The sequence below is a fragment of the Littorina saxatilis genome, linkage group LG16, assembly GCF_037325665.1.
Source record: "Littorina saxatilis isolate snail1 linkage group LG16, US_GU_Lsax_2.0, whole genome shotgun sequence".
Taxonomy (NCBI): Eukaryota; Metazoa; Mollusca; class Gastropoda; order Littorinimorpha; family Littorinidae; genus Littorina; species Littorina saxatilis.
The window spans coordinates 42,864,056-42,889,876 of NC_090260.1; the positions used below are offsets into that span (position 1 = coordinate 42,864,056).

The 25,821-nt window shown below is 42.5% G+C and overlaps 2 protein-coding genes and 2 long non-coding RNA genes across 8 annotated transcripts in view; 3 read left to right on the forward strand and 1 right to left on the reverse strand.

Annotated features, from left to right (window-relative positions):
• LOC138949635 (zinc finger protein 189-like) overlaps positions 1 to 1,287 on the reverse strand; it is a 32,410-nt gene extending 31,123 nt beyond the window's left edge. Inside the window, exon 1 of one of the 2 annotated variants that reach the window (XM_070321425.1) lies at positions 1,178 to 1,287. The gene's annotated coding sequence lies outside the window, so the exon portion shown is untranslated. The remainder of the gene's footprint in view (positions 1 to 1,177) is intronic. The other variant, XM_070321426.1, reaches the window with a different exon arrangement.
• The window catches only part of LOC138949675 (uncharacterized), a 349,293-nt gene that overhangs the window by 36,018 nt on the left and 287,454 nt on the right, over positions 1 to 25,821 (forward strand). The gene's annotated exons all lie outside the window — the stretch shown is intronic.
• The window catches only part of LOC138949633 (zinc finger protein 11-like), a 74,600-nt gene continuing 50,557 nt past the window's right edge, over positions 1,779 to 25,821 (forward strand). Inside the window, exons 1-2 of one of the 4 annotated variants that reach the window (XM_070321421.1) lie at positions 1,779 to 2,470; positions 7,792 to 7,973. In XM_070321421.1, coding sequence (XP_070177522.1) covers positions 2,454 to 2,470; positions 7,792 to 7,973 — 199 coding nt within the window. In that variant the 5' untranslated portion in view covers positions 1,779 to 2,453. The remainder of the gene's footprint in view (positions 2,471 to 7,791; positions 7,974 to 25,821) is intronic. The other 3 variants (XM_070321422.1, XM_070321423.1, XM_070321424.1) reach the window with 3 other exon arrangements.
• On the forward strand, positions 15,759 to 24,464 carry LOC138949674 (uncharacterized). The gene is made up of 3 exons (XR_011450392.1): positions 15,759 to 18,181; positions 18,791 to 18,850; positions 22,693 to 24,464. It is a non-coding gene; the product is annotated as an uncharacterized lncRNA (long non-coding RNA).

A 25,821-nucleotide genomic window follows, 5' to 3' on the forward strand; every position in this document is an offset into this window, starting at 1 on the left:
GCGCGCAATTTCCGCTGACAAAGAAAACAAAATGTCTCGCCGTCCATTTCCAGCGCCGAAAAAAAAGAAGTTGTTGCCAGGACAGAAGTGGATTTCTAGTCAAATTGAAATTTACTTTTCAAATTATGTGCCAATCTAACCCTGAACTGCCATTCTGGTCAAGTTAAATGTACTATTACAGTGTGCCAATGTAACCCCAGAAGTGCCATTCTAGTCAATGTGCCAATCTAGTGAGTGTGTGAGAGAGGATTAAAGACTGACAATTAGCCTGTGGAGTTGATAAAAAAATGTTTTTCTGTCCATCAAGTTGTTTTGATAACTTTTCTGTTTGTTATTGTATCCTCAGACCTTTTATTCACCTTCATGTAAGACCATTGGCATTGGAAAATAAAGAATTGAATTGAATTGTCCTCTCATATATTGTACATGCATGTATTGTAAACAACTTTCAGAAGTTTCTCATCACTGCCGTAATGCACAATTGAGGCAGTCCCATGGCGGAAGGAAAGGTGGGTTTTTTTTACTGGTCGGTTTGCAATATGACTGATTGATGCATGGCTGAGTCAGTCAATGGACCTCTAGTCGAAAAAAACCCAAGCCGAGACACTTGGGGCTAGCGGCAGGACGCAGCCAGGCTGTGATTGGCTATTATTAGGACGATCGGTAGCTTCAGGTTTATCGAATGTAAACACTGCCATGGATGTGTGTGTGTGTGTAGGTCGGCTAATTCATAAATAAAATCCACAATAAAATGCTTCGCGTTGAAATAAAGGATGCACTTTTATGGGTTAGGGTTCGGATCAACCGGAAAATACGTCATAATGACCAGCTAATCACAGCCTGGTTGCGTCCTGCCGCTAGCTTCACGTCGCCAACCCCTGCCAGGGCAAATCGCGAAAAGCGATAGCTTGCCTACCAACCCACCCATGTTGTTATTTTCATAGGTACACTATCCCGTTTATCTTTCACTCTGGAAAAATTAGGCGCAACAACCAAATGAGGATAGTTGCCTTGTACTTGTAGGGATTTCCTCAGTATTTGAAGAAGAAAAAGGCCTATCGATTTTCGGCTGGGATCAAACCTCAACTCACTCAATCAGCTGATGCAAAAAGTAACCAATACACAGCAAATAATAGCAATATCTAATAAATCGCAGCAATAACATAACGATACACACCTTATGAACGGTTTTGATCTAAAACAGCAAAGTAGTGGAACAGTTTTCGTGATTCATCGGTTGATGAACCAGACGAAAATAATTCAAGTTGTTGGAGTTCGCTCCCTTGAAGTAAGCTCTTCGCCAGAAAATCTACTAAATTTGTAGTCTTTTTACCAAGTCAAGTCAAGTCAAGTTTTATTCCGATAAAACCCCGTGAGGGTACATGGAAAATTAAAAAACACAATAAAAACACATTTCATTCAACACCAAATAAAAGGAACTAAAACAAAAAGAAATCAGGCTATGTACAGAAAAGGGAGTTGAGGGGTGAGGGAGAGCAAAAACAATACAAGAAACAATTCAACAATAATAATAATAAATAATGATAATAATAATAATAATAATAATAATAATAATAATAATAATAATAATAATAATAATAATAATAAGATGTCTTGAAATACATAACCGGTGTTGAGTCACATCTTTCACTTTCAAAAATGTCTGAGCCCTCCAAAAAGCGTGTGCAATAAAAACATGTTCTATAAACAACAAAAATGAACACACACTCAGGCACTGGGTCTGTTCAGTATGTGTCAATACATTATTTGTTTTGTGTCTATTCCTTTCTCATTTGGCAGTTTTGTGCAAAACGACGTTACGGAGAAAATCATTGTTACGACTATCGATATGATTGCTAGTTTAGGCATGGTGTCCGAAAAGCTTGTAAATCGAAAGATTGCTAAACTGTTTTGTTGAAGCTAGGTTGGTTTAAATGAGTATTTTGATATGCTTTAGTGTGTTTAATTCATAGCTAGGAATTCGGTGGCATTCTTTACTTATTTTTGATACAAGCTGTCGCGTAGTCTATGTGTATTACGTCCCTTGATATGCTAATGAGCATCCGGGGACTCGAGACCGGGTCGCCATCTTGGTCGCCATCTTGACATCATGCCTGAATAAACACCTTTCCAAACTATCCGACTGTTGGGCTAGTTGTGTGAGTATGACAGCTACATTATGCTAATAGCATAACGCTACATGGTGGCAGCGTGGTCAGTACCGACGTCTCTAGCAAATCGAACTGAATTTAGTTTCAGAAAACAGAAGGTGGCGAGACCTAGCAAGCAGTAGTAGTAGTCCAGTGGACGACACCTTCGCCTGTGGCAGAACTAGACTAGAGTCATGGGTCCTTTCAAAGCGCCCGACGCATTCGATTTCACGCAACCTACAAAATGGCCTGAATGGAAACAGCGTTTTGAGAGATACAGGTCAGCGTCCAAACTGGATAAAGATGAGGAAAAGGTACAGGTCAGTGCTTTGATCTATGCGATGGGAAATGAAGCTGAGAGAATATTTCTTTCATTCGGACTGAGTGATGCAGACTCAAAGAAGTTTGATGTTGTCCTTGGCAAATTTGATGGGTATTTTGTTCCAAAAAGAAACATTATCCATGAACGAGCTAGATTCCACGTTAGAAATCAGAAGCCTGAAGAAAACATTGAAACATATGTTCGTGCACTGCATGAGTTAGCTGCAACAGCGGAGTTCCCAAACAAAGAAGAGTCCATCAGGGACAGATTGGTGTTAGGAGTCCTAGACACTGAACTTTCAGAAAAACTGCAGTTAAAACCGGACTTGACCTTAGAAGGTGCTGTGTAGGACGCTAGGCAGTATGAACTGGTAAAGTCACAGCTCTCAGACCAGCGGCAGTCAAGTGTAGACGCACTACAGCGCAGACAAAGCGGAGGTAGTGATCAACGGAACAGGCGTGGAGGTAGCGCTGGCAGCGCTCGTAGAGGCGGCAGTAGTTATACGCAGTGGGGCACTGCGGTTATGAAATTAAAGGCCCCTCCTGTTTTTGGAACCGCGGGAGCTTTCTAGTTTGCTGTTAGGTAGATTTTTGGTTCCTCTTTCCTGTCATGCTCTCTTTTTCTTCATGAATTCTTTTCTTTTTTCTGCCTTCTTGCTCATTCACCTGTATTTTTTCCAAAAATCTCTTCTCTTGCCGCTTGTCTCGCGATTCATGTATAGTTTAATCTGTTAGTGTTCTGATGTAAGTCCAGCAGTAGATAGGTTATTTTAAGCCTATTTTAACATACTGGAAACTGGTAATCTTCCAGTAGGTAATAATTTAGTTTTACTAAAGCCTGCTGGGACACAAGTAATGGGTTAGTGCATTTGTAAACAGGAATCGCTTGACAAGTGGCCCCCTTCATCCCCCCCTTCCTCGTCCTGATATGGCTCTGCGTAGTCGGCTGGACGTTAAGCAACAAATAAACAAACAAAAACAAACAAACCCAAGGCGGGGGGAAGCTGCAAGAGGCCAGCTGTTCACGTTGCGGTCGTCAGCACCACAGACAAGCGTGCCCAGCACAAGGCAAGAAGTGCAACAAGTGCGGACGCAACAACCATTTCGCAGCAGTCTGCAGAAGCAAGGCAGTCAACGCCATAGATGAACCACAAATGGAGGTGGCATCACAGAGGGGGTATTCAGAAGAGGCTCAAGCAAGCCGAGAGGAACATTTTGTAGGAACACTGTGCTCAGAAGGCAAAAAGGAACCGCCGTGGATGACGACACTCAAGTTTGGAGGATGCGACGTCCCATTCAAGATTGATACTGGAGCGGACGTGTCCGTTATCTCATCAGCGCAGTACCGAAAGCTGAAGCCTTGCCCACAACTTAGCAAAACCAGCGCAATCCTGCGTAGTCCAGGAGGAATCCTAAAGTGTGAGGGACAATTTGTGGCCATTAGCAAAGTCCACGACCAGCTTCACTCGCTTCGACTCTTCGTCGTACAGTCAAAGACAGACAACCTTCTCAGCAGAGAAGCAGCGGCAAGAATGGGCCTAGTCATGAGGGTTGAAGCTGTGGAGATGCCCTTCGGTGAGCTGGATGACAAACCTGTCCAGTGCCCACCAGTGAAGATCGTTCTGAAAGCAGAATCTGAAGCTTACAGTGTTCACTCAGCAAGAAGGATCCCAATACCCCTGCTAGACAAAGTCAAAGATGAACTCACAAAGATGCAGAAGGCTGGGATTATAGAAGAGGTGACAGAACCAACAGATTGGTGTGCACCGATAGTGCCAGTCATGAAGAAGTCAGGATCAGTGAGAATCTGCACAGACTACAAGCATCTGAATGCAGCAGTCAAACGTGAGCGCTACACACTCCCCACGCTCGAAGACATCCTGCACAAGCTGTCTGGGTCGGCAGTTTTCAGCAAGTTAGACGCCACATCAGGATTCTACCAGATTCCACTTGACCCAGAGTCAGCAAAGCTCACTACCTTCATTACCCCATGCGGTAGATTTTACTACAAGAGGTTGCCATTCGGCATAACTTCAGCTCCAGAGATTTTCCAAAGAACCATGGAGAACATACTGAAGGATGAGTCCAACGTCATTTGTTTCTTCGATGACATGATGGTCCACAGTGAGGATGAACCAGCACATGAGCGACATCTTGAAAGCGTGACTAAGAAACTGGCCAGCGTCAACCTGAAGCTGAATCGGGAGAAGTGCGAACTCAGGAAGCATGAGATCGAGTTCTTGGGTCATCGAATCAGCAAGAACGGCATCTCACCAGATCCAGCCAAACTGGAAGCCATCATGACCATGACAGATCCAACCAACGTGCCCGAGTTGAGGAGGATGCTTGGTATGATCAACTTCCTTGGTCGCTACCTGCCCAACCTGTCCAGTGTACTCCAGCCAGTGACACAACTTCTGGAGAAGAACCAAGCATGGACGTGGGGCCCAGCACAGATCCAGGCCATGGTGACTGTGAAGAAGATGCTTACCTCAGCGCCAACGCTAGCACACTACGATCTGAGGAAGCCGACAGTCGTCAGCGCAGATGCGAGCAGTTATGGGATCGGAGGAGTGTTACTGCAAGAACACCCCGAAGGCATGAAACCTGTCGCATACTGTTCAAGAACATTGACAACCACAGAACGCAGATATGCCCAGATCGAGAAAGAGACACTGGCAGCAGTCTGGTCATGTGAGAAATTCTGGTCTGGAAAACGTGACGCTTCAGACAGATCACAAGCCCCTCGTGCCCATCATCAACCACAAAGACCTTTAAGATACGCCCATACGATGTCAAAGGATGCTGATGCGTCTCATGAGGTTCAGCGTCAAAGCTGAGTATGTGCCGGGGAAGAAGCTTGTCGTCGCAGATGCTCTCTCCCGCAGTCCTCAGTTCACCACTGAACAGCAAGACGAGGTCACAACACTCATTGAAGATGTGGAAGCCTACCTACACGGTGTGGACATTTCCTGGTCTTGTGCAGCATCAGACAAACGCATGCAAGAAATCGCAGTGGAGACGAAGAAAGACAGACTGATCCAAGAAGCACTTCGCTATACGCGTGAAGGATGGCCGCAGTACATCACCGAAGTTGAGGATGGATTGCGTGACTATTACGCAGTGCGCAGTGAACTCAGCGAGAATCAGGGTCTTCTTACTAGAGGAAAGCGCATCGTGGTCCCAGCTTCGCTACAGGACGACATTCTACGCAGAATCCACGAGGGTCATCAAGGGATCACTAAATGTAGAGAGAGGATGAAGGAAGCAGTTTGGTGGCCCGGAATCAGCGCCAGAATGAAGAAGTTGGTTGAAGAATGCAAGCACTGTCAGGAGAAGAGGCCATCGCAGACCAAAGAGCCATTGATTCCAACAGAGCTACCTCAGCGAACATTCCAGAAGTGCGGAGCAGATCTGTGTGAACTCAAGGGACAGTCATACCTTGTTCTTGTGGATTACTACTCCAGGTACATTGAACTGGTTCACCTCAAGACGATCACTTCAGCAGAAGTCATCAAGAACATGAAAGACATGTTTGCACGACAGGGCATCCCCGAGATACTTGTTTCTGATAATGGAACGCAGTTCACATCCGGAGAGTTCCAGATCTTTGCAAAGGAGTGGGGATTCAAACACGTCACTACAAGTCCTCACTTTCCACAGGCGAACGGTGAGGCAGAACGAGCAGTACAGACAGCAAAGAAGATACTGTCGCAAGATGATCCTGCACTCGCTCTTCTCATCTACAGAGACACACCTATTGAAGCCACAGGCTACAGCCCAGCACAGCTTGCATCAGGAAGACGTCTGAGAACAACGCTCCCAACACTGTCTGAAAACCTCGAGCCCAGAGTCTGCGAGAAATCAACAGTGGCAGCCAATGATGCAAAGGCTAAGAAGAAGAACAAACAGACATTTGATAGGCGTAATGGAGTACGGCCCCTAGATACGCTTCTTCCTGGTGACATCGTGATGCAGAAGGAACATTATTTTGTCGTGAAATTAATTGACAGATTGAGCTCCAAACTTTAGAATAATTGATTAATTTGGTTGTTTGATCGATGAAAATGACGCCAGAAAGCTTACGTTTTCAACCAAGCGACATCATATACACGACAGAGAACTTTAAAGTCTTTATATATCCCTTGTCGGAATTCACGGATAATCATAATTCCGTCTTAGAGTTTGACGCATGCAAACGAAATGCATTTGTACACAAAGATACAGTTCATTCCGTGACATCAAAGGGGTCTAAAATGAATTGTTATACTTACAAGTGAAGGTTCTGCAAATTTGGAGGCTTAGATGTCTCTGAATTCTGAGCTTTGAATTTAACACTTAAGTGCAAGATTACCGCTAATTGCTATTGTGGGATGTTGACTTGTGTGTTTTGGAAAATATGATATGTAGCTCTAAGTGTTTCAAAGTGGTGTCGAAAACGCCGTAGTGTATACAGGACTCTGACCCCTGTATACTACTATACACTCCGAATGCGTATAGCCAGTGCAAAACAATGAAAAATTCTGATGCTCCACGGACTTTAATTATAATATAATGTAGATTTCATTCTCTGAGTGCACATCAAAGACCAGACAACCACATCAACATGCAGATTGTCATTCCGGCGACGCCATTCATTGTCGATTCATAGTACACATATCAAAGTACGCTTGGGACATACACAAACAAAACACAAACAGTAACACACAGAAAAACGGCAGTTTGGAACACACTTTGTGACCCAGAAATGGTTGTATACTATGTAAATGTACATGTATTATTTGCCAACCCTCGACACTCCGAAAAAGAGATAGCGGAAGTCAATACATCATGATTATTGGTTTTTCACTGGCTACTTCCTAATGACTAGTTAGGGGGCATTTCATTGACAAAAGAGTTGTAACAGAGCTTTTCATTGTCGGAGTGTATACAGATCTAGCAATCCTGTAAACACTCGGAGTGCGTATAGCTTTTGCCTTGTTTCACCTGTTTATTGCTGATTTCTGCATACAATGATTACGTTGCATATAGTGATATATACTGAGGAGCGCGTGCCATGTTTGTAGTTTGTGAAAACAAAACACTTTTGAAAGACAAGACCACAACGTTTTTCCCTTGAAAAATTGAAAATGGCTGTTCAGATGTTCCTGTGGCGGCTGTGATATTTTGGTGGTTGTGATGTTGTGTGGGAAGAATTACCATAACGACCAGCTGCCATAGATTTTTTTTTTTGTACTGCAAGTGCAAGCAGAACCATTGCACCATTTCATCCTCGTTTTCTTCAAATACATGTACTATAGTTTTTGTTCTTTTTCTACAGTAATGCTGTGAACAGTGGGGAACCATCAAGGCCTTCATTAGTGACCAGACAGGTACATGCAGAAGCTTCTCACTGCAGCATGGAGGAAGGAGACACAGCAGTTCTGTCTGACATCAAGATAGAGATTGATGTCGCAGAAGAGACACCGCAGTACTGGCACATGACGGAACCAGAGCCATACGGTAAGGTTAACCAAACCTCTCTAACACTAAAACAACAAATGCAACATCCTCAATATACAATGCGCCTTGCTGAAAAAATGCTAGCTTGGGGAGAGGTGGCACGAAAAATTTCTGCTGGATGTTTGCACCTTTTCTTGCAATATCTGTATGTATTATCAAGCAAAAACACATAAAAAGACTCATTTGTGCAAATGTTTTGCCTGAGGATCTTTTTATGGGTAAAAACGCTAGATTTTTGACAAAAAAACATAAAACGGCCTATTCTGCTCGAGCGTGATATTTTAGACAGTTCTCAAACTAACTGTAGTATTCTTGCATACGGTCAGAAACGATGACGAGCGAGTGTAATGACAACAGGTTTATTCAAGTACCAAAACGAGGCCGCCCGCGCAGGGGCAGGGAGTTGCTTCCCTTGCATTGTACATAGAGAAGGATCGTCTGCTACAGATACGATCTACTACTGGGTATTACCACACCTCCCTTACAAGTTCTTTTAAATGAATAATAAATGAACTAAAGTAAACAAATCTGTTCAGTCCTTATTTCTAGTGAACTCAGGTCTTTCAGAGTTTTGTTTTTGGTCCTTTGTCATTTCTTTCTACTGAGCCAGTATGTGTTAGACCTACATTCTACAACATAAGAAATCTTATACAGTAAAACCTGAGTCTAGCGGACCCTTGTTGTAACGGCCACCTGCTACATACGGACAGTTTATCATGGCACGAACACGATTTCAACAATAACTAACCTTTAACGGGCGGACACCTGCCACTTGCGGACGCGGACACGATTTTTCGGACCGTAGGAAGTGTAAACACTGTCACAAACGGACACAACGTACATAAAAACGCAACTTCGAAAACTCGACTGTTATGCAGACAGTGCTCGGCAGCCGTAGCCGTAGCACAAATGGTTGTTGATTGGTTGTCCTGTCCCTTTTCTGACCAATCAGTGGCTTGTTTAGATGGAGACCCACTTTCGCTCACTCACTTTCGCTTTTCCGCATTGTGGATACAGTCACAATCAAAAGCAACAGTAGACTACTGTGTTTGAAAATGGAATCTCCAGCAGGAAAAAGAAAAGCGTTGACTTTAGAGCAGCGTGTCGCTGCCTTGAAAAAACTAGATAGCGGCCAATCATGCCAAGATGTGGCGAAGGAGATGGGATGTGGTAAAACACAGATCGCGAGGATCAAATCGGAAAAAGAAGACGTGATGATCTCTCTCTCTTTGTAAGCAATCGTTCGAAGGAAACAATAGTTAACACAGCTAAATTTTTGTTCCATGCATTTATGCTGAGACTAGAAAAACTGAATGAAACAAGAGCTGACCCAATTTGGTCGAGACACACTGCGGAATTTCCCGTTGAATGACTGATGAAGAGTCAGCTATTTTTAGCTTTGTGACGTCCGACTTGCGTAAGTTTGATGCACAGTGTGTGTAGGGAACGGGTTAGGTGGGGGGGGGGGGGTGGGGGGATGTTGTTGTTGTTGTTGTTTGCTACATGTATCATTTGTTTACTCACATTTTCAGTGAGTCTCATGTTCAATCCAATAAATACATACTACAGGACTGACAAAAAGTGTCTTGTTCATTTTACGTGCTCTTTGTAAAATATTGCCCCGGCCCCTCCACCTGTGAAGAAGGGACACCTGTCTAATAGGGACACTATTACCATTCCCCAAGGGTGTCCGTTAGAGACAGGTTTTACTGTAGAGTATAAACGGAAACACAACAATACTGATTTGGTATATCAAGAAGAACTACAGTGTTGATTATCGTTGCAGTGTTTTTTCCTTCATAATATGCACGGTTCATTCTTTCCGAAATAAACCAAAGGAATTTTTCAGGCATAGTTATTTTGTTGGACTGGGTTAATGTTCTTGCCAGTAAGTTGAGTAACACTGTCTCACAGATCAAGTCTATTAGGCTTGACGACACATCTGCCTGATCGAGTAGTGGTAGGGACTGATGAAGACTGTTTTGGTGTAGAAGCACACTCCGGTCCAGCTGTTAGGGGTGAAGGCGTAGCTGTTGGCTCTGGTTGTCCTGGCATAACATGCTGAGGAACCGGTAACTTTGGTGGAGTGGAGGGCTGAACATCACCGTCTGCGCTGGGTGTAGACACGACAGCAGATCTGTTTCGGCGGATGTTGCCGTGATGAGTCTTGATGATGTAGGAGCGTGGGTGGATTGTTTTTGAAATGACCTCCCCAGGGCGCTTCATGTCTCGTATCCAGACGGAGTCACCTGGCTGAAGGGGAGGTAACTCTCTGGCCTGATGTCGAAGGTTGAAGTTCTGCCGCTGGGTTTCTCTGTTGGCTGCCTCTGTTGCCCTGACCGCTTCATGGTCCTGCCTTGCTGGGCCCAGGCTGCTGGGGAGTACTGGAACACGTGTCTTTAACTTCCTGCCCATTAGAAGCTCGCTTGGCGCGAGGCCGTTCTGGAGGGGGGTGGCCCGGTACATTAACAGGGCTAGGTAAGGGTCTTTTGCTTTTTTGATTAGACGCTTTACTGTCTGTACCGCTCTTTCTGCCTCTCCGTTACTCCTTGGGTATCTGGGGGAGCTAGTAACGTGTGTGAACCCGTAGGTAGTGGCAAAGGTAGAGAATTCTTCACTGGAAAATTGGGTGCCATTGTCGCTGACCACGACGTCAGGAATGCCGTGGACCGCGAACACACTCTTTATCTGATTTATGGTCTCTGCACTTGTCTGACGGGAGAGTAGTTTTGTTTCTACCCACCTGGAGTAGTAGTCGACAATGCTGAGGTAGGTTTTTCCGTGCAGCTCAAACAAATCCATTCCAACTCTTTCCCATGGGCGATCAGGAAAGGATGACGGGAGAAGCGGTTCTTTCTGTTCGGGTCGATGTTTTGCGCAGGTGGTGCATTTGTTGACCATTTCTTCCACCGCTGAGGAAATGTAGGGCCACCAGACGGACGTTCTGGCGAGAGCCCTGCACTTGGTGATGCCCAGGTGACCCTCATGGAGACGGCTGAGGATGTCCATACGAAGGGATCTTGGGATGACCAGGCGATCATTGAAGAGGAGGAGGTCATCTACGATGGTCAGGTGTTCCCGGTTCAGCCAGTACTGTTTTAGTAGAGTGTTCTCTGGCATGTAGGCCGGCCAACCATGAGTACAAAGTTCACACACTTGGTGAAGCTCCCCGTCTGCTTTCTGTGCGTCCCGTATTTCTCGCAGTTTCTGGGTGCTGGCTGGGAGGATGTCCACAGTTTGCTTAGCGAGGGCTGCAACGTCATCCACGAGGTCGATGTCGGCGGGTTCTGGTTGACCGACAGGTGCTCTTGACAAGGCATCTGCAGTGATTTGATGTTTGCCTGAGACGTGGACAACCTTTGGGGAGTACCTCATCATGCGTAGCTTGAAGCGCTGAATACGGGGCGGCATCCTGTGTAGCTCGGTTGTGCTCAGCAAGGGCACCAGCGGCTTGTGGTCTGTCTCGAGGGTGAATTGCAGACCCATGACGTAATCATTGAAGCGTTCGCATGCCCACGTTGCTGCTAGCGCCTCCTTTTCGATAACTGCATAGTTCTTTTCTGCGTCGCTGAGAGACCGCGAGATAAAACACACAGGTCGGCGTGACCCGTCATGTTGTATCTGAAGGAGGACCGCCCCGATGCCTGTAGCTGAAGCGTCGGCGGCGATGATGGTCTCTCTCCGGGGATCGTAGTGAGCAAGGACTGCCCGTGAGATAAGGAGGTCCTTGACTTTCTGGAAGGCTGTCTGCTGTGGTTGGTCCCACACCCAGACTGCGTCTTTGTGGAGAAGATGGCGCAGAGGAGCGTTGGTCTCAGCCAGGCTGGGTATGAACTTGGCCAGCTGGTTGACCATGCCCATGAAGCGCTGCAGCTCTGTGACAGTAGTCGGAGCAGGGAAGTTTTTCACTGCCTCTTATCTTCTTCGGGTCTGCATGTATCCCATTGGCGTCAATGATGTGGCCCAGGAACTTTATGGATGTCTTGGAGAACTCACACTTCTCGTTCAGTGTGAGGCCAGCTCTGACGCGCTGATCATGGATAGCTTGGTCAGCAGCGTGGATGAGGATGTCATCCATGTGACAGATCACTCCGTCAAGGTCGAGCAGAATTTCTGACATGATCCGCTGGAAAATTTCAGGCGCAGAGCTGATGCCAAAGGGTAGCCTGTTAAAACAGTACCGTCCAAAGGGTGTGATGAATGTAGTCAGTAGCTTGGATTCCTGGCAGAGAGGAATTTGCCAAAATCCACTCTTGGCATCCAGCTTTGTGAAGATCTTACTCTGGCCTAGTTTGGCAAGGCTTTCGTCGACTGTGGACATTGGATGGACCTCACGCTGTACCGCTCTGTTCAGCTGTGTTAGGTCACCATGCCACCATGTAGTATTCTCGGATACAGGCAAATATAGACACAAGGCGTGTGTACTTACAACATGCTTTATTCAAGTACCAAAACGAGGCCGCCCGCGCAGGGGCAGGGAGTTGCTTCCCTTGCATTGTACATAGAGAAGGATCGTCTGCTACAGATACGATCTACTACTGGGTATTACCACACTAACAACCTCATATTTTTGTTATGAACTAACAAGTAGTATTTACCGGCACGGTTGGCCTAGTGGTAAGGCGTCCGCCCCGTGATCGGGAGGTCGTGGGTTCAAACCCTGGCCGGGTCATACCTAAGACTTTAAAATTGGCAATCTAGTGGCTGCTCCGCCTGGCGTCTGGCATTATGGGGTTAGTGCTAGGACTGGTTGATCCGGTGTCAGAATAATGTGACTGGGTGAGACATGAAGCCTGTGCTGCAACTTCTGTCTTGTGTGTGGCGCACGTTATATGTCAAAGCAGCACCGCCCTGATATGGCCCTTCGTGGTCGGCTGGGCGTTAAGCAAACAAACAAACTCAAAACAAGTAGTATTTCTCAGTAGTTACAGAGCATTTTTATGAATATCAGCCTTAGTTCCCAGTAAAAAAAATAAATATGGGCGATAATTATATTTGTGCATGAAATGCTATGTCACGCTTTCATTCCAATTCATAAAAATAAAAAATAAGGTTTTTTTAAAAGGCACTTCTGTAACTACGGGGCGAATTCATTTACAATGATTGGGGGAAAAAAATTAGTAGTCTACCACACGTAGATTGGAAGTGAAGACAATCGCCGTGTGGTTACCGTCCTTGAAAATCACATTCTGAGAAAATTGGATTTGAAAGTTTGTGAAGTGATTTGCTGCGCACAGTGAAGACAGATTGACAAACCAAGAGTTTGTGTGCATTCAGGTACTTTTCACTGACATTTTCCAATACTCCAAGTACTCTTCACAATCCCCTATCAGTCTAAAGTTGCACATATGGACAGCAGACTGATGCTACACTCAATGAAACATCAAGTGCAGTGATTATGATCAGCTGGAAATAAGGCGTTTGGAATTTTACTTGCAACTCTTGATGTTCTCAGTTTTATCGCAGGAGCAGACAGATATGGTTTCTGCTAATTCTTGTTTCCATCACACAAAAACTGGCTGAGTTTTGATCGGAAATTGCTTCGAAGTAAGCATTATTTTTTTCCAAAACTCATGCAGCTTTAGGTAGGACGTCAGTCGGGCTTCTGCCAAAATAAACTCTAGACATAATGCTTCCCTGACAATTTCAAGGGATTCAATGATCTAGAGGGAGAAAAAATATCAACTTCTTATTGGTGAAATAGAGTCGGGATGAAATCCAACAGATTTTAGCCCAAAATTTGATTCCTTCATAAATGCACCTAGTTGTTGCGTTCCTTGAATGAGAAAAGTTGGATTTTGCAACGAAGCAAATATCTAAGTCAAAATATCATTGTTTCACCAAGAATGAGATACATGAGTGGAAGATGGGTCCGAAGTTCGATTAGCAGTACTTTAGGGTGTAACTGGGACAATCAAGGTAGAGTTTATGTGAGATAACCAAGGCCTGACGTCCTACCTGTTATTCAGGCATCGCGGACTCAACATTCACACCGACCGCTAGCTTATTTTTCTTCGCTGCTCGATCTGCCGCAAGTTGTAACTTCCTCTGCCTCTTGCATGATGGAAACCCGCCGAATTTATCTTTTAGAGGCCGAGTTGAGAGAAACATCGCTGTTTGAGACGTCGAACCGATTCGAAATAACGTCCTCGTGTTTATGCGGATGTGGTGCGCACGCATGCGCAGAACGACTTCCCGGCTGAAAGTTAGTGGTAATGAGCAATCAGCGAATAGATTTTCAAAGGTAAAGGTCACTTTCCAAATATGGAACATTTTGCAAGTGAAAGTAGCCTTCGCCAGCTCTGTGTTGTGGCCGTTGAGGGATACAAACGGACTTTATTTTCATGACTGCGACATCGTCAAAAAACGGGAATTCCCGCTGAGTACGGTGCATGCAATAAATTTGACAAACTCATCGGCATGTTGCTGCTGCTCTGCCATGAAAAAAATCCATTTTTGTTATAAGTTTGCAGATTTTTAGCATTCACTCACTTTGCAAATCATCACTTTATTGAAAAAAGAGGATGAAGTTGACAAAATAAACATCATGCAGTTATTCTAGGGTGTTCAAAGTACCTAAATATGCTAAAAACCCAAATCACATCATGTGACCATTTTGGATTAAAATTCCGTGCCACCTCTGCCCTTAATTGTTAAAGTAACATCTTTTAGGTGTGTTACTGTTAGTGTTAACAAAATCTATGTGAAGATAATTTTGTCTTTTGAAGAAAAAGCAGAGAGAGCAAGCTTGTAGTTGTAGACAAAATAGTTTACGGTAAGTGAAGCTTTGTATACAGCAGTACATCGCTGAGAAAAAAAAATGTTTCTCCCTTCTCCAACAACTTTCTCCTGAGTTTATCAGACGTGCAGTGTTCAATAACTTGGTCTCTGATCTGAATGTCATTGTCGGTAAATTCACACCCTACAGTAGCCTCCCTGAGTCTAATGACGTATTTGCTTATTGACTCGTCCTTTCCCTGGTGTATTTGCCGGAATTTGTGACGTAGGAAGATCGGATTGGTTTTCGTTTTGAAGTGCTTGTTGAAAGCATCAACTGCTTTTTTGTACTCTTTAGCAGTACCGGCCTCGGGAAGTTGTTTGAAAATTGTTCTAGTAGTAATGCACGGTGCTGTTGTTTTGTGGAATCTTCTGTCATGTCAAACAGTCCAATGGAGTCGGCGTAGGCTTCGAATTCTTCGATCCACGTGGTCCATTTCAGTCACACTTGTTAAGCATCTCCTGTCACCTCAAAGGCATTTGGAGCCTGTACACCATGATTTACACTCGTCGCCATTGTAATATACGTGTTGTTGGTCGTCCACAGATTCACATACGTGTATCAAAGACAAGACCGTTCGGTTTCATGTCTGCCGTTTATTCCGTCTCAGGGTACAACTGCCGCCTTGCCGCACTACATCAAAATCTGACGTCATCCAAGCGTCTTTATAGGCTAAACTATCAAATCATCTTATTAGACTAATCTAGTACAAAGGTTCAACAAGGCGGTGGGAACATATAATATACTCTGAAGAGGACTTGACCCGCTTCTGCTTGCCACAGGCCGGGCGTAGGAAGGGGAATGTCCTGTCTAGTACCGACGACGTTTCTCAAAATTGATGAAACATCGTCTGCCTACAAAAAAGCTGTACGTAGAACATCATAGCATCCTCCTGAACTGAGGACTGCTAAAGTCGATGCCCGAGATCTAGAATAGTGCACTCTAACAGGTGCTGGAGGAAGGGCTGACTGCCCCCCCCCCCCCCCCCCTTGTTTGTAACCACTCATGGATTTGCCTAATGATGGTAAAAACCACCCAGATAAGGTCAGCTTAGATGAATTCCTTATCACCTCAAGTCTGGTTGAGACCTGAGTGAAACTGACCTTAAACTTCGTGAGTTACGTCTTCCGGACAACCAGAAAGAGCGTCAACCTCACTGACACTGTCTTGCTCCTGACTGACAGAAAGAGTGAAAACCTCTTGCAATCAGCTAAACCAGGAAGACAGTCCTAACTCTAAAAAGAGAGCTGAGAAAGTTCTGAAGACAACGGAACTGTCTTCAAAGGCAAACGAGTAGTGAAAAATGAACAAAAAACCTGTGCGTCTCACCTTTGGATCGAACAAAGCGAGTTCTGACTGACCGAGAGTAACACCCTCCGGGGAGTGAAGCGCTGAAAGGTTAGAGCTTGAGTAAGCCACAGCACCATAATCTTCATGAGGTAGACGCTAATTGTTCGTAATGAACCAGGGGCAAGAAGCCTTCTCCCTTGTTCACAGACACGAGGCATGACAAAATGTCGAAACGAATTCTGGCATTTTCTAGACTCCTCACATAGAAGAGTCAAAGGAAACCGAAAACAAAGGAAATAACTTCCAGTTTCGGCGAATGTGCGACCTCTCCTCAAAGATGGACCGAGATTCGCTAATCAGCAAACCCCCGCGCCCAAAATTGCTGCCAAGCTTGGTGACCGCGCTAAAAGGAGCAAAACTTAGAACCGCAGCTCTCTTAACACTATTGTGACAAGCACTGCCACGGCGTTAACGTCCTGCCTGCCCAAGCTTGCCACCAAGAAACTTCCCAAAAAACAGTAACTGTAAAGAAATCTGTCTAGCAAGCTTGAATTAAGTCCAATCACCACCAAATTTTGTGTACTAATTCAAAAATGGATGCCCAGTTCAGTCGTGCTATTTATAAGTTTGTCACGCGATTTGTTTTAGCAAAGGGGGGTGAAAGGGGGATAATTTGTGTTTTTTAACGTTTTTTTGTGTGTGTTTTATTTTCCACTGCTTTTTTAAAAGTTATTTTTTAACAGAAAGTATTATAAATAATGTTATAACCAAAGAAGGTGTAAAACCTATGAATTAGCTGAAATATTGTTAACATTGTACACAGAAATAAGGAGACAGTACAAAGAAAAAAACAAGCAAATCACGCATTCACTCACAGCATCCTGATTCAAATGAAACAAAACTGTGACACTCACCAAATGATGTCTAGGTAATCCATATTGAATATAAGTCACATTTTCACAACAAAGTACCAACTGTACAGCTATGAACCAGGGTTGTACCTTAACTTTTTTTGCTGAACCGGCCCCCCCAAAATCCCAACCGGCCCCCAACCTGCCGGGATTTCTTACAACCGCCCCAGCGGCTCGTCGCGTGCTAACCACATACACAAAAGACGTACATTCATACTTATAATGCATACATGTGGATTTGCACTACTAATAACTACCACAAACACACACAAAACTTGATGACTAAAGTGCTATGTTTTAATATAATGATAATTAACCTTGTTTTTATAAAGAATTTAAAATAAAAGCCGCCACAAAGAAACAAGAAATCAAAACCACATTCACAATATGTCACACAATCACACACTAAACCTCACTAAAAGTTACCCCCTTTATGTACCCCCTACCACACAATTTACAAAGTAATTTACTATGTAACTCTACTTACCACATAAACACACACTACAAAAGAGTAAATCAGCATTTTTTTTTAATTTAAATTATGTTTTTTGTTGTGTAAAACCAAGTATAAAAAGCTGACTACAAAAAAAAATTCTAAGTTGCTTTCTTGTTTTTTTTTCTTTTTCTTTATGTCTGTGTTATTAATATTACTGTTAGATCAAGCAGAAGTATAACAGTTGCATACCAGCCAAATTTACCACAGCTTAACGTGTAACTAAACAGACATTTTGAAGTGTCAGCTTTACTGAATTGCTTTATGTTTTGTCCAAGTATAGACCTGTAGAAGCGATGCTGGACGATTTTTCCAACGTTTACTGTGTTTTCTGATTTACTACGATTTTTTAAAAGTGTTGAACCCATTTCAGATTTACCTGCTTATCTGTTCTTGATTTGATACTTCCAAAGAACAAGTGGTACTTTGAGTTCCGGTTTTATGTTTTAACCAATCAGAATGTGGTTCCTAAATAAAATCGTCTGCTGCCTGTCCCAGCAGAGTCGGCAACAAGCACTGCTTGCCACATGTGTGATGTTACCAACAGAAATAGCCATAAATTGGGCAAGGTAGCAATGTAAATGAATTGGATCTAACTAATGTGCTTGTACTGCATCTCTGGCCTTTGAATTCACTCCAAATGTACTGGCTCAGCGTGAGAGGCAACATCCTGTCGAAGTCGTAAGCACGAGGCTGACTGGGAGATTATTATTCGAAGAGCATGCTGAAACGGATTGTAAGTACAATATTTTACATGTTCTCGACATTTCTGTTGATCTTTCCTTAACTTTAATTGTTTCCTTGATTTAAAACCCTAGCTTGTATTTTCAGTTGTGATGCTAAGCACGTATCTTTACCACAGTATCCGATCACTTCACACTTGAATTTTGGAATGATGAAGTGGAATTATTTCTGGATCTAATTTATTCCTTGTTCCCCCCCTCTCGATTCCTTTTTTCGCCACATATGTATTGTCGTGTGAGGGGGTAGATGCGTGTACTGGCTGATTTTTTTTTTTTTTACTTCGGTCAGATACAGATGATTGGAAAAAAAACTTGTCAAGGATTTCCGAATTTAATAGATCTGTTCGAAGTTTTTACGGGATGGGTCCTGTTACAATACAGACTGAATGTGCCCAAGATGAACTTTTGATTAAACATACACACACAAATGAATCTCTTGAGTTTGTTATACGGCGAATGTCCAGTTTCCACCACCACGTCTGTGGTATGTTTTTATACTGTTTGATTGAATCGACTGACGTGCATTCTCTCGCAAATGTGCGCGCGTGTGTGTTTGTCTGTGCCTCAGACTTATTAATCAAAGATGATGTTGCACATTGCAGATCTATGCGACAGGAACAAGTGGACAAGACAGCTACATTTGTCTGAGCGAAGATCCAACGGTAAGCTCTTTTAGCCGAAGACAAGCGAGCCTGGGTGCATGTGTTCTGCGCGAACTTAGAATCCGGTTTCATTCTAGAATGGACCGGGTCCAGGTTGGAATTCTAACCCTGCGCAAGTACAGGGGTGCCATTCTAGAATGAAACCCTTGAATAAAGGGGGGCCGTAATGTTTGTAGGTAAGACAGAGTTGTCTTCCCTTGAATTATCTCCACCTGCACCTTCCCTTTGATAAAATGGGGCTGATTTGTCTACCCCTGAAAAAAATCCTTTGGCGATCTTGCGATGTCATGTCATGTCAAGAAAGTTGACACTCCTGAGTACGCAATAAACAAAGGCAGACCATAGCAAGGGGGACTACCAGGGCGGTATTGTTTGCAGGGCAGTTGTTTTTGTGATGAGAGCCGGTTGCGGCCGCTTGCAATGTCAGCGCTGTCTCCCTCTCGGAAATGTCCGGTTTTTTGACAATTTTTTTGACAGACAGACAGACAGACAGACCAACAGAAGGACAGAGTGAGTTATAGAGCTAGAGCTGTTGTCACAGGTTTAAAAAAAAGTTGACATTATATCTTCACAATTCAGAAGACCAACTTCATGTATATGAATAAGATTAAAAGTTACAAGCGAGATCGGCAAAACACTGTCAGTCCGGAAATTTCCGTTCGTAGCGATCAGTGCTGAGTGTCTCTCAAAATCGTAATCACTTTCAGAACATCACAATCCCAATTCACGATGTCTTTGAGTAAAGTGTAAAAAACCCGAGGAAAAAAAAACCAAACACACAAAAAACAAAAACAAACAGAAAATCCACATTTGTGGCTTTGGCTGTGTGATAGTCTAACTGAAATGACTATTCCAACTTGGACCCAAATTCCAACCTTGCGCACGGCCGATTCTAGAATGGACCAGCAACAAGGGTTTCATTCTAGAATGGCACCCCTGTACTTGCGCAGGGTTAGAATTCCAACCTGGACCCGGTCCATTCTAGAATGAAACCGGGTTCTAAGTTCGCGCAGAACACATGCATGCAAGCTTCTATCATGTTCGTGTGAGTGCTGCAGGGCTATTAGACGACTTTTCATTATTCTTGATTTGGAGATCCCTGCAGGATATTAGAAAGTGCAGAATATACACGTTTGAACAAATACAATGTGTGTTTGCTCTGAAAAAAATAAAAGACGCAACAAACAAACATTGTATTTGTTTAAAGTATCACAAATATTTATTACCTGTATCTGCATGTTTTGATAACGATGAAGGGTAAATTACTTTGACGTGTGCTTTTTTTTTTAACCACACTGATAACGAATGATAGAAACACAGACACACTTAATAACATATCCACAACAATTGTAACAATAAATGTAAGCTGAACAATGCCTGCAACACATTTCAGGCCTCAGAAGGAAGTAATTATGAGATTCAGACAGAGAGAGAAAGCCCAACACGAAACCAGTTGTGACATTTTTTTATTTCATTATGTAATATTAAAAGCACGACAACAACGTATTTCCTGTACTTAGTTTCGTGCAATTATGGATTGCAAAGTATGTCTAATTGAGTGGCATAAAGAGGCACAGTTGCATGAAAAACCAACTCGGATCTTGACTAGGATCAGGATTTTACATGGACACAACCTAGAATTTAACATCCTGGGGGGAGGGGGGTACTGCGCCTTTCACATCAAGATGTAAAGATCTATTTTAAATAATACTTATTAGAAGGGAACAAAATCAAACAAACTACAACAATCGTTCTGAGGGGAGAAAATTACCTCTTCCGAAGAAATTACCTCCCTTGCTTTTCTTGTCGTGACTTATGTAGAGTAAAGTGAATAGAAAGTGAATCAGTCAGTAACAAAAAAAACCACAACATTTCTTAAGATCAATGAGGAGTCTTGAAGTATTTGTCAATGTTAATCTTGTATGCATAACAAACAATATATTACGGATTGATAATTAAAGAAAATCGTCTCTTCTACAGGGTTGACCCCCCTAAAAAGGACACCCACAACCATGCAAATTACTTCTGCATCTGTTGAACCAATTATTTTATATATGGTATTCATTAACTTCAGTTTATGTTCTGCCTTTCCAGTAAGTGGCAATTTTGTAAATTGAATGGTCTGACTTTTGTGCAATTTTAATTTTTTTCTCCAAATTCGGAGGTCGACTAAACAGAACGAGTTTTGACATTGAGCGGTAGCCATTTTTACCTAATTTAAACCCTTCAGACTTTTACCTTTTTGATTATTTTGAATGTCTGAGTATGTAAAAACATCCCCTTCAACCCCCAGGCTATCGGTGACCTGAAGAAAGCATGCAGTTACAGCTAGGTTCAGGGCAATCCTCAGACACGAAAGCGTTGGTGTCATTGGTGATGCAAAAGTTAGATAATTTAACCTACAAATTTGCCACTTTGTGAACTGCACATGCATAAAATCAAGTTTAAGTATGCTGAATATGAAGTTATCCAGTCAATTGGTGTAGAAGTTATAGCAGTTCTGTCAGTTAACAGTATTTAAAATCTCTAAAGTAAAATCTGACATATTCGAAAGTTTTGCATAAACACCCAGACAATTTTTACGATACTCTCCTAAGCTTCTCCACTTCTCAGCCCTGTCTTGGAAATGAATTCGAATAAGGCAGTCAAAATAACTTAGTTTGGAGCACCCATCAATCAGAATAAGCATTAACTTTTGACACAGGAAATATCTTCTACCGAAAGCTCTCCTGGTTTTATTCTACATTTTTCCTGCATAATGGTAACAAATTTAATGATAAATCTAAACAACGAAGTGACTGTGGTAAGATGAACAAAGTTAAAAAACAAAGGATTACTGTAAATGGTTTACGAATCGAAATCTAAACAAGTTTTAATGATAAGTAAAATGATAAAAAAATAAAATTAAAAAAAGCTAACGTCCTCGCATTTGTCCAGAATTATTCCATGTTTAACATGGGAACAGAGGGATAATTGGTCTAAAGAATTTTTAAAAAGGAGGGTTAGGGTATGTGTATGCAATGCCCGCTATAGGTGAAAGACTTTTGTGGAAGCCATGGAAGAATGCATCGCTGTTGTGCTGGTTCAGCTTGAGGTCCTGTCCTAGCGAATATCCTGCACACACAAAAACACGACTTTTTAAGCCACTTATGTTGCATTCCGTGACATAGCTTTGTTAAAACCGTGTGCCTGATAATAATGACAGATTTTGTTGATATACATTTTTTTCAAGACACCCCATATAATATTGTTTGACAATCTCTTTCAACATAGTTTACGAATCACCAATGTGTATACAAACGCAAATAACCCACAGGTCAATAAATTACTTTCCAGAGAGAGAGAGAGAGAGAGAGAGAGAGAGAGAGAGAGAGAGAGAGAGAGAGAGAGAGAGAGAGAGAGAGAGAGAGAGAGAGAGAGAGAGAGAGAGAGAGAGGAGAGAGAGAGAGAGAGAGAGAGAGAGAGAGAGAGAGAGAGAGAGAGAGAGAGAGAGAGAGAGAGAGAGAGAGAGAGAGAGAGAGATTAAAACTAGAAAATGTGTGCTATATAAAACAAGGTTAATCACTGTCAAATCTTTGCTTGTACCTGCATGGTGTTTACTGTGCTATATACACAACCTGTTTTATTTCATTTTTTTTTTTTTTTTTTTTTGGGGGGGGGGGGGATGTTTTGTGATGAGGGTTTTTTCAAAGCCTTTACTGCTTTAGTCATTGAATCCACCCGACTTCGATTTATTGTTCAGTGATGGGTAATTGTGTGACCAACTATGTAAGTTAGTGATTGTTCTGGCTTCATACAATGACATTGCATTAATTTTATAAGTGTATGTGTGTGTGTTTCAGGCAAAAGCTGATATTACAGTCCTAGTTGTATGCAGTACCTCTGCTTCTTCGTTCAGGAATCAAAGTATACAATCTAAACCGATTATTTTGTTCAATAATGTTCAGCTTACCATCCCGAAGAAGGCAGTAACGTGCCGAGATATTGATTATAGATATTAACGTACCTAACCTGGTTACTGGTGTGTTTTCTTTTTATTTTAATAATGTAAATGTGTGACAACTTGCAGAGTACTTAATGTTCAGAGCAATTTTTCTGGCAAAAGACCTTTTATGGATCAAAGAAAACTTTTGTCATGGTGCACAAGTCAATCAATTTGGTTGATAAATAATTTGTGCTGCACTTTCCCTGGTTCCAAAACGTAGTATGTATTACCACATGTCCTTACCTGTCATTGGCATCACATGATTCTCTGCAAGCAGTCTTTTGTGGAAATACGTCATTTAACACTTGCACTTATAGTAGGTGGCTGTGGAACGGTAGACATGCAACGACAACGAACAACAAAAGACAAAGTGTGGAGTACACTCATTTTTCTTAACATACGCTAAGTTTCTTTGAGAATGCTCCAAGTGAAAATCAGGGGTTCCTAGGCCTGATATCACAATTAAACATCTTCTTCTCAGAATCAGGAGGGAAAAACTGTTATAATTATGGCGAGATGTCGTGACAAGAACAGACAGCAGCAGCAGCAACAACAACATTGCTAAATCGTCGCTTTAACAAAATTTCATGTTTAGCATCGCAGACAAAGCACGGCTACTGATCCGACCAAAGCCACACTTCATGCACGATGGGCACATTGTTATGGCCAGCTTGTTAACGTGCGCATTGTGTATGTTTTACATAGAATTGAATGTGTTTGTCGTTGTGTCTGTCATCTATCCTAGTCGTTTGATTTAGAATAAAGCAAACTTATTACAATGACGATTTTCTTCGGTTTTTGATGAAGGATTGGCATCAAGACTTTTCCTATTTTCCAACTCTGCCACCATACACTGGCCGTTCAGGTCTGCATGTCGACCACATGGTGTGTGATCAGATTTTTCGGACATGTTCACAATGCTTACATGACCACCAAATGGAAAATCAGTTGGTATTTGTTATGTTTTTGTGTTAGCACAATCTTCATACAAGTAAACAGAAACAGTTTTGTTGCAAACAGAGCCTTCATAAGAAAAAATGCTTCTAAGTCAAAATACATACCCCCTTTTTCGTATTGCGTAAAATATACCCATAAATTCTGGACATCATATTTTTATTTTTTTTCACAACAATGAAACCAAACTATTTGGCATATGTGTTAGCAATATATTCACAATAAAACCTATGAGTTTGAAGGCTGCATCTTGTTTTGTTTATTTTTGAGAATTGTTTTGCAAACCCATGCAAATGGCCAGTTTCTGGGGAGAGACTGGGGAGATAATGGCCAGTATAGAAAGAGTTAATAAGTAAACTAATGTCAGAAGTAGGTATTTACCTTGTTTGCCTTCGCGTTCTTGATTGCCCGCTGCAGCATTTGTATCACTTCTCTTGACATTCAAAACGCCAATGTATTTCTGAAAGGAAAATAAAGATATTGACCGAAACATCACACAAGTGGTATATCATGCTAGGTTTTGTTTACAGTGCCTGTTCTACGACCACATCTGATTGTAATTTGAATAAAGAAAAACTGTATCCATTTATTACTTCTCTATTTGTGTGTGTGTGTTTGTGTGTGTGCAGGGGCGGATCACATCATTTTTAAGGGGGAGTTTCCAAATTTCTTTTAGGGACAATTTGACGACGCGAAGCGTTTAGTTGAAGACGCGAAGCGTTCAACCTCCTTGCGGGGGGGGGGGGGGGGGGGGGGGGGGGGGGGTCCGACAAATGTTGATAAAAACAAGGAAAATGGATCAATCTGAGCCAAGAAACATCCCCTAATACACCTTCCAAAAAAGTAAATATATTAAGAAGAAAAATTTGAATCACAACAAGGACAATTGATCGATCTGGCGCAACCTGAGCAAACTAATTAGCCAACTTCTTTCCAAAATCGTCACTTAGAATACAAAGGCCGGCTCCTAAGTGGTCCGGAAACCCCGGAACCCCCCTCCGGATCCGCCCAGTGTGTGTATGTGTGTGTGTGTGACCGATGACCTTCTCTAAATTCTAATCGTTGCGTTTGCATGGTAATAAAGTTTTAATACTGGATATGCCTATGAAAAAATATCATTTCATGTTCATGTCATTGTGTGTGTGTGGCCAGGACCGTGACTTCTGCTTGCCTCGACGTCTTCAGAAAAGACACAAAATGCCAGCAGGCGGATGTTCTTGGAGCACTCAGTATGCCGTCATCTGCAAACAAATAAATACAAATTATTCAATTGTGTAAATAAAGAACAATCATTTTAATATTACAACAAAAAATTCATATAACTGTAGTCTTCACCAGAGACATCCACTACACTATCTTTAAATAAAACTGCCGTAAAAAATTGAAATACTATAAAACTTACCCCCACTCAGATCTATTTGGGATTATTCAAGTTTCAACCATGAAACGATGCCGGTTTGGACAGATCTGCTAGTTTGCCGCTGAAACTGAAATCAAAGGCGATCTTCAGAACTATTTCTAATCTTGTATTTGTGATTAATATAAAATACTGATCTTCCCAATAGAAGCTGATGTGTATACACATGACCAGGACAAGGTATTTTGTTACAGGGCATTTACGCAGACGTCGCAGTTCAAAATATCGTTTTAGATCTGATACAGCAGCCTGTGTGATTCAGAATCGTCTGCCCTTTTTCGGTTTAACATTTTATGGACGATTCCTATGGATAATGAGACTGTTCAATCATAACTGATGACAAATTCAGAAACAGATGATGGTTTCAAGTAGGCTACAGTAATGATTCGTTAAAAATGTCAAGCCACTCGTCGATCATTCACACGCAAAGAACCCAAGCCAAATCTGCTCTGGTTCCGAGCAGCTTTTTCCAACTGAGACCCTAATTGTTACGCATCTGCCGCGAAAAGATAGACCACAAACAAGCGGCACTGTACCATGCTTTCGTTTATGTTGCTAAACAGATTAAATGTGCATTGTAAATGTGCTTACAGCAAAGAAATGCATCCTTACTTA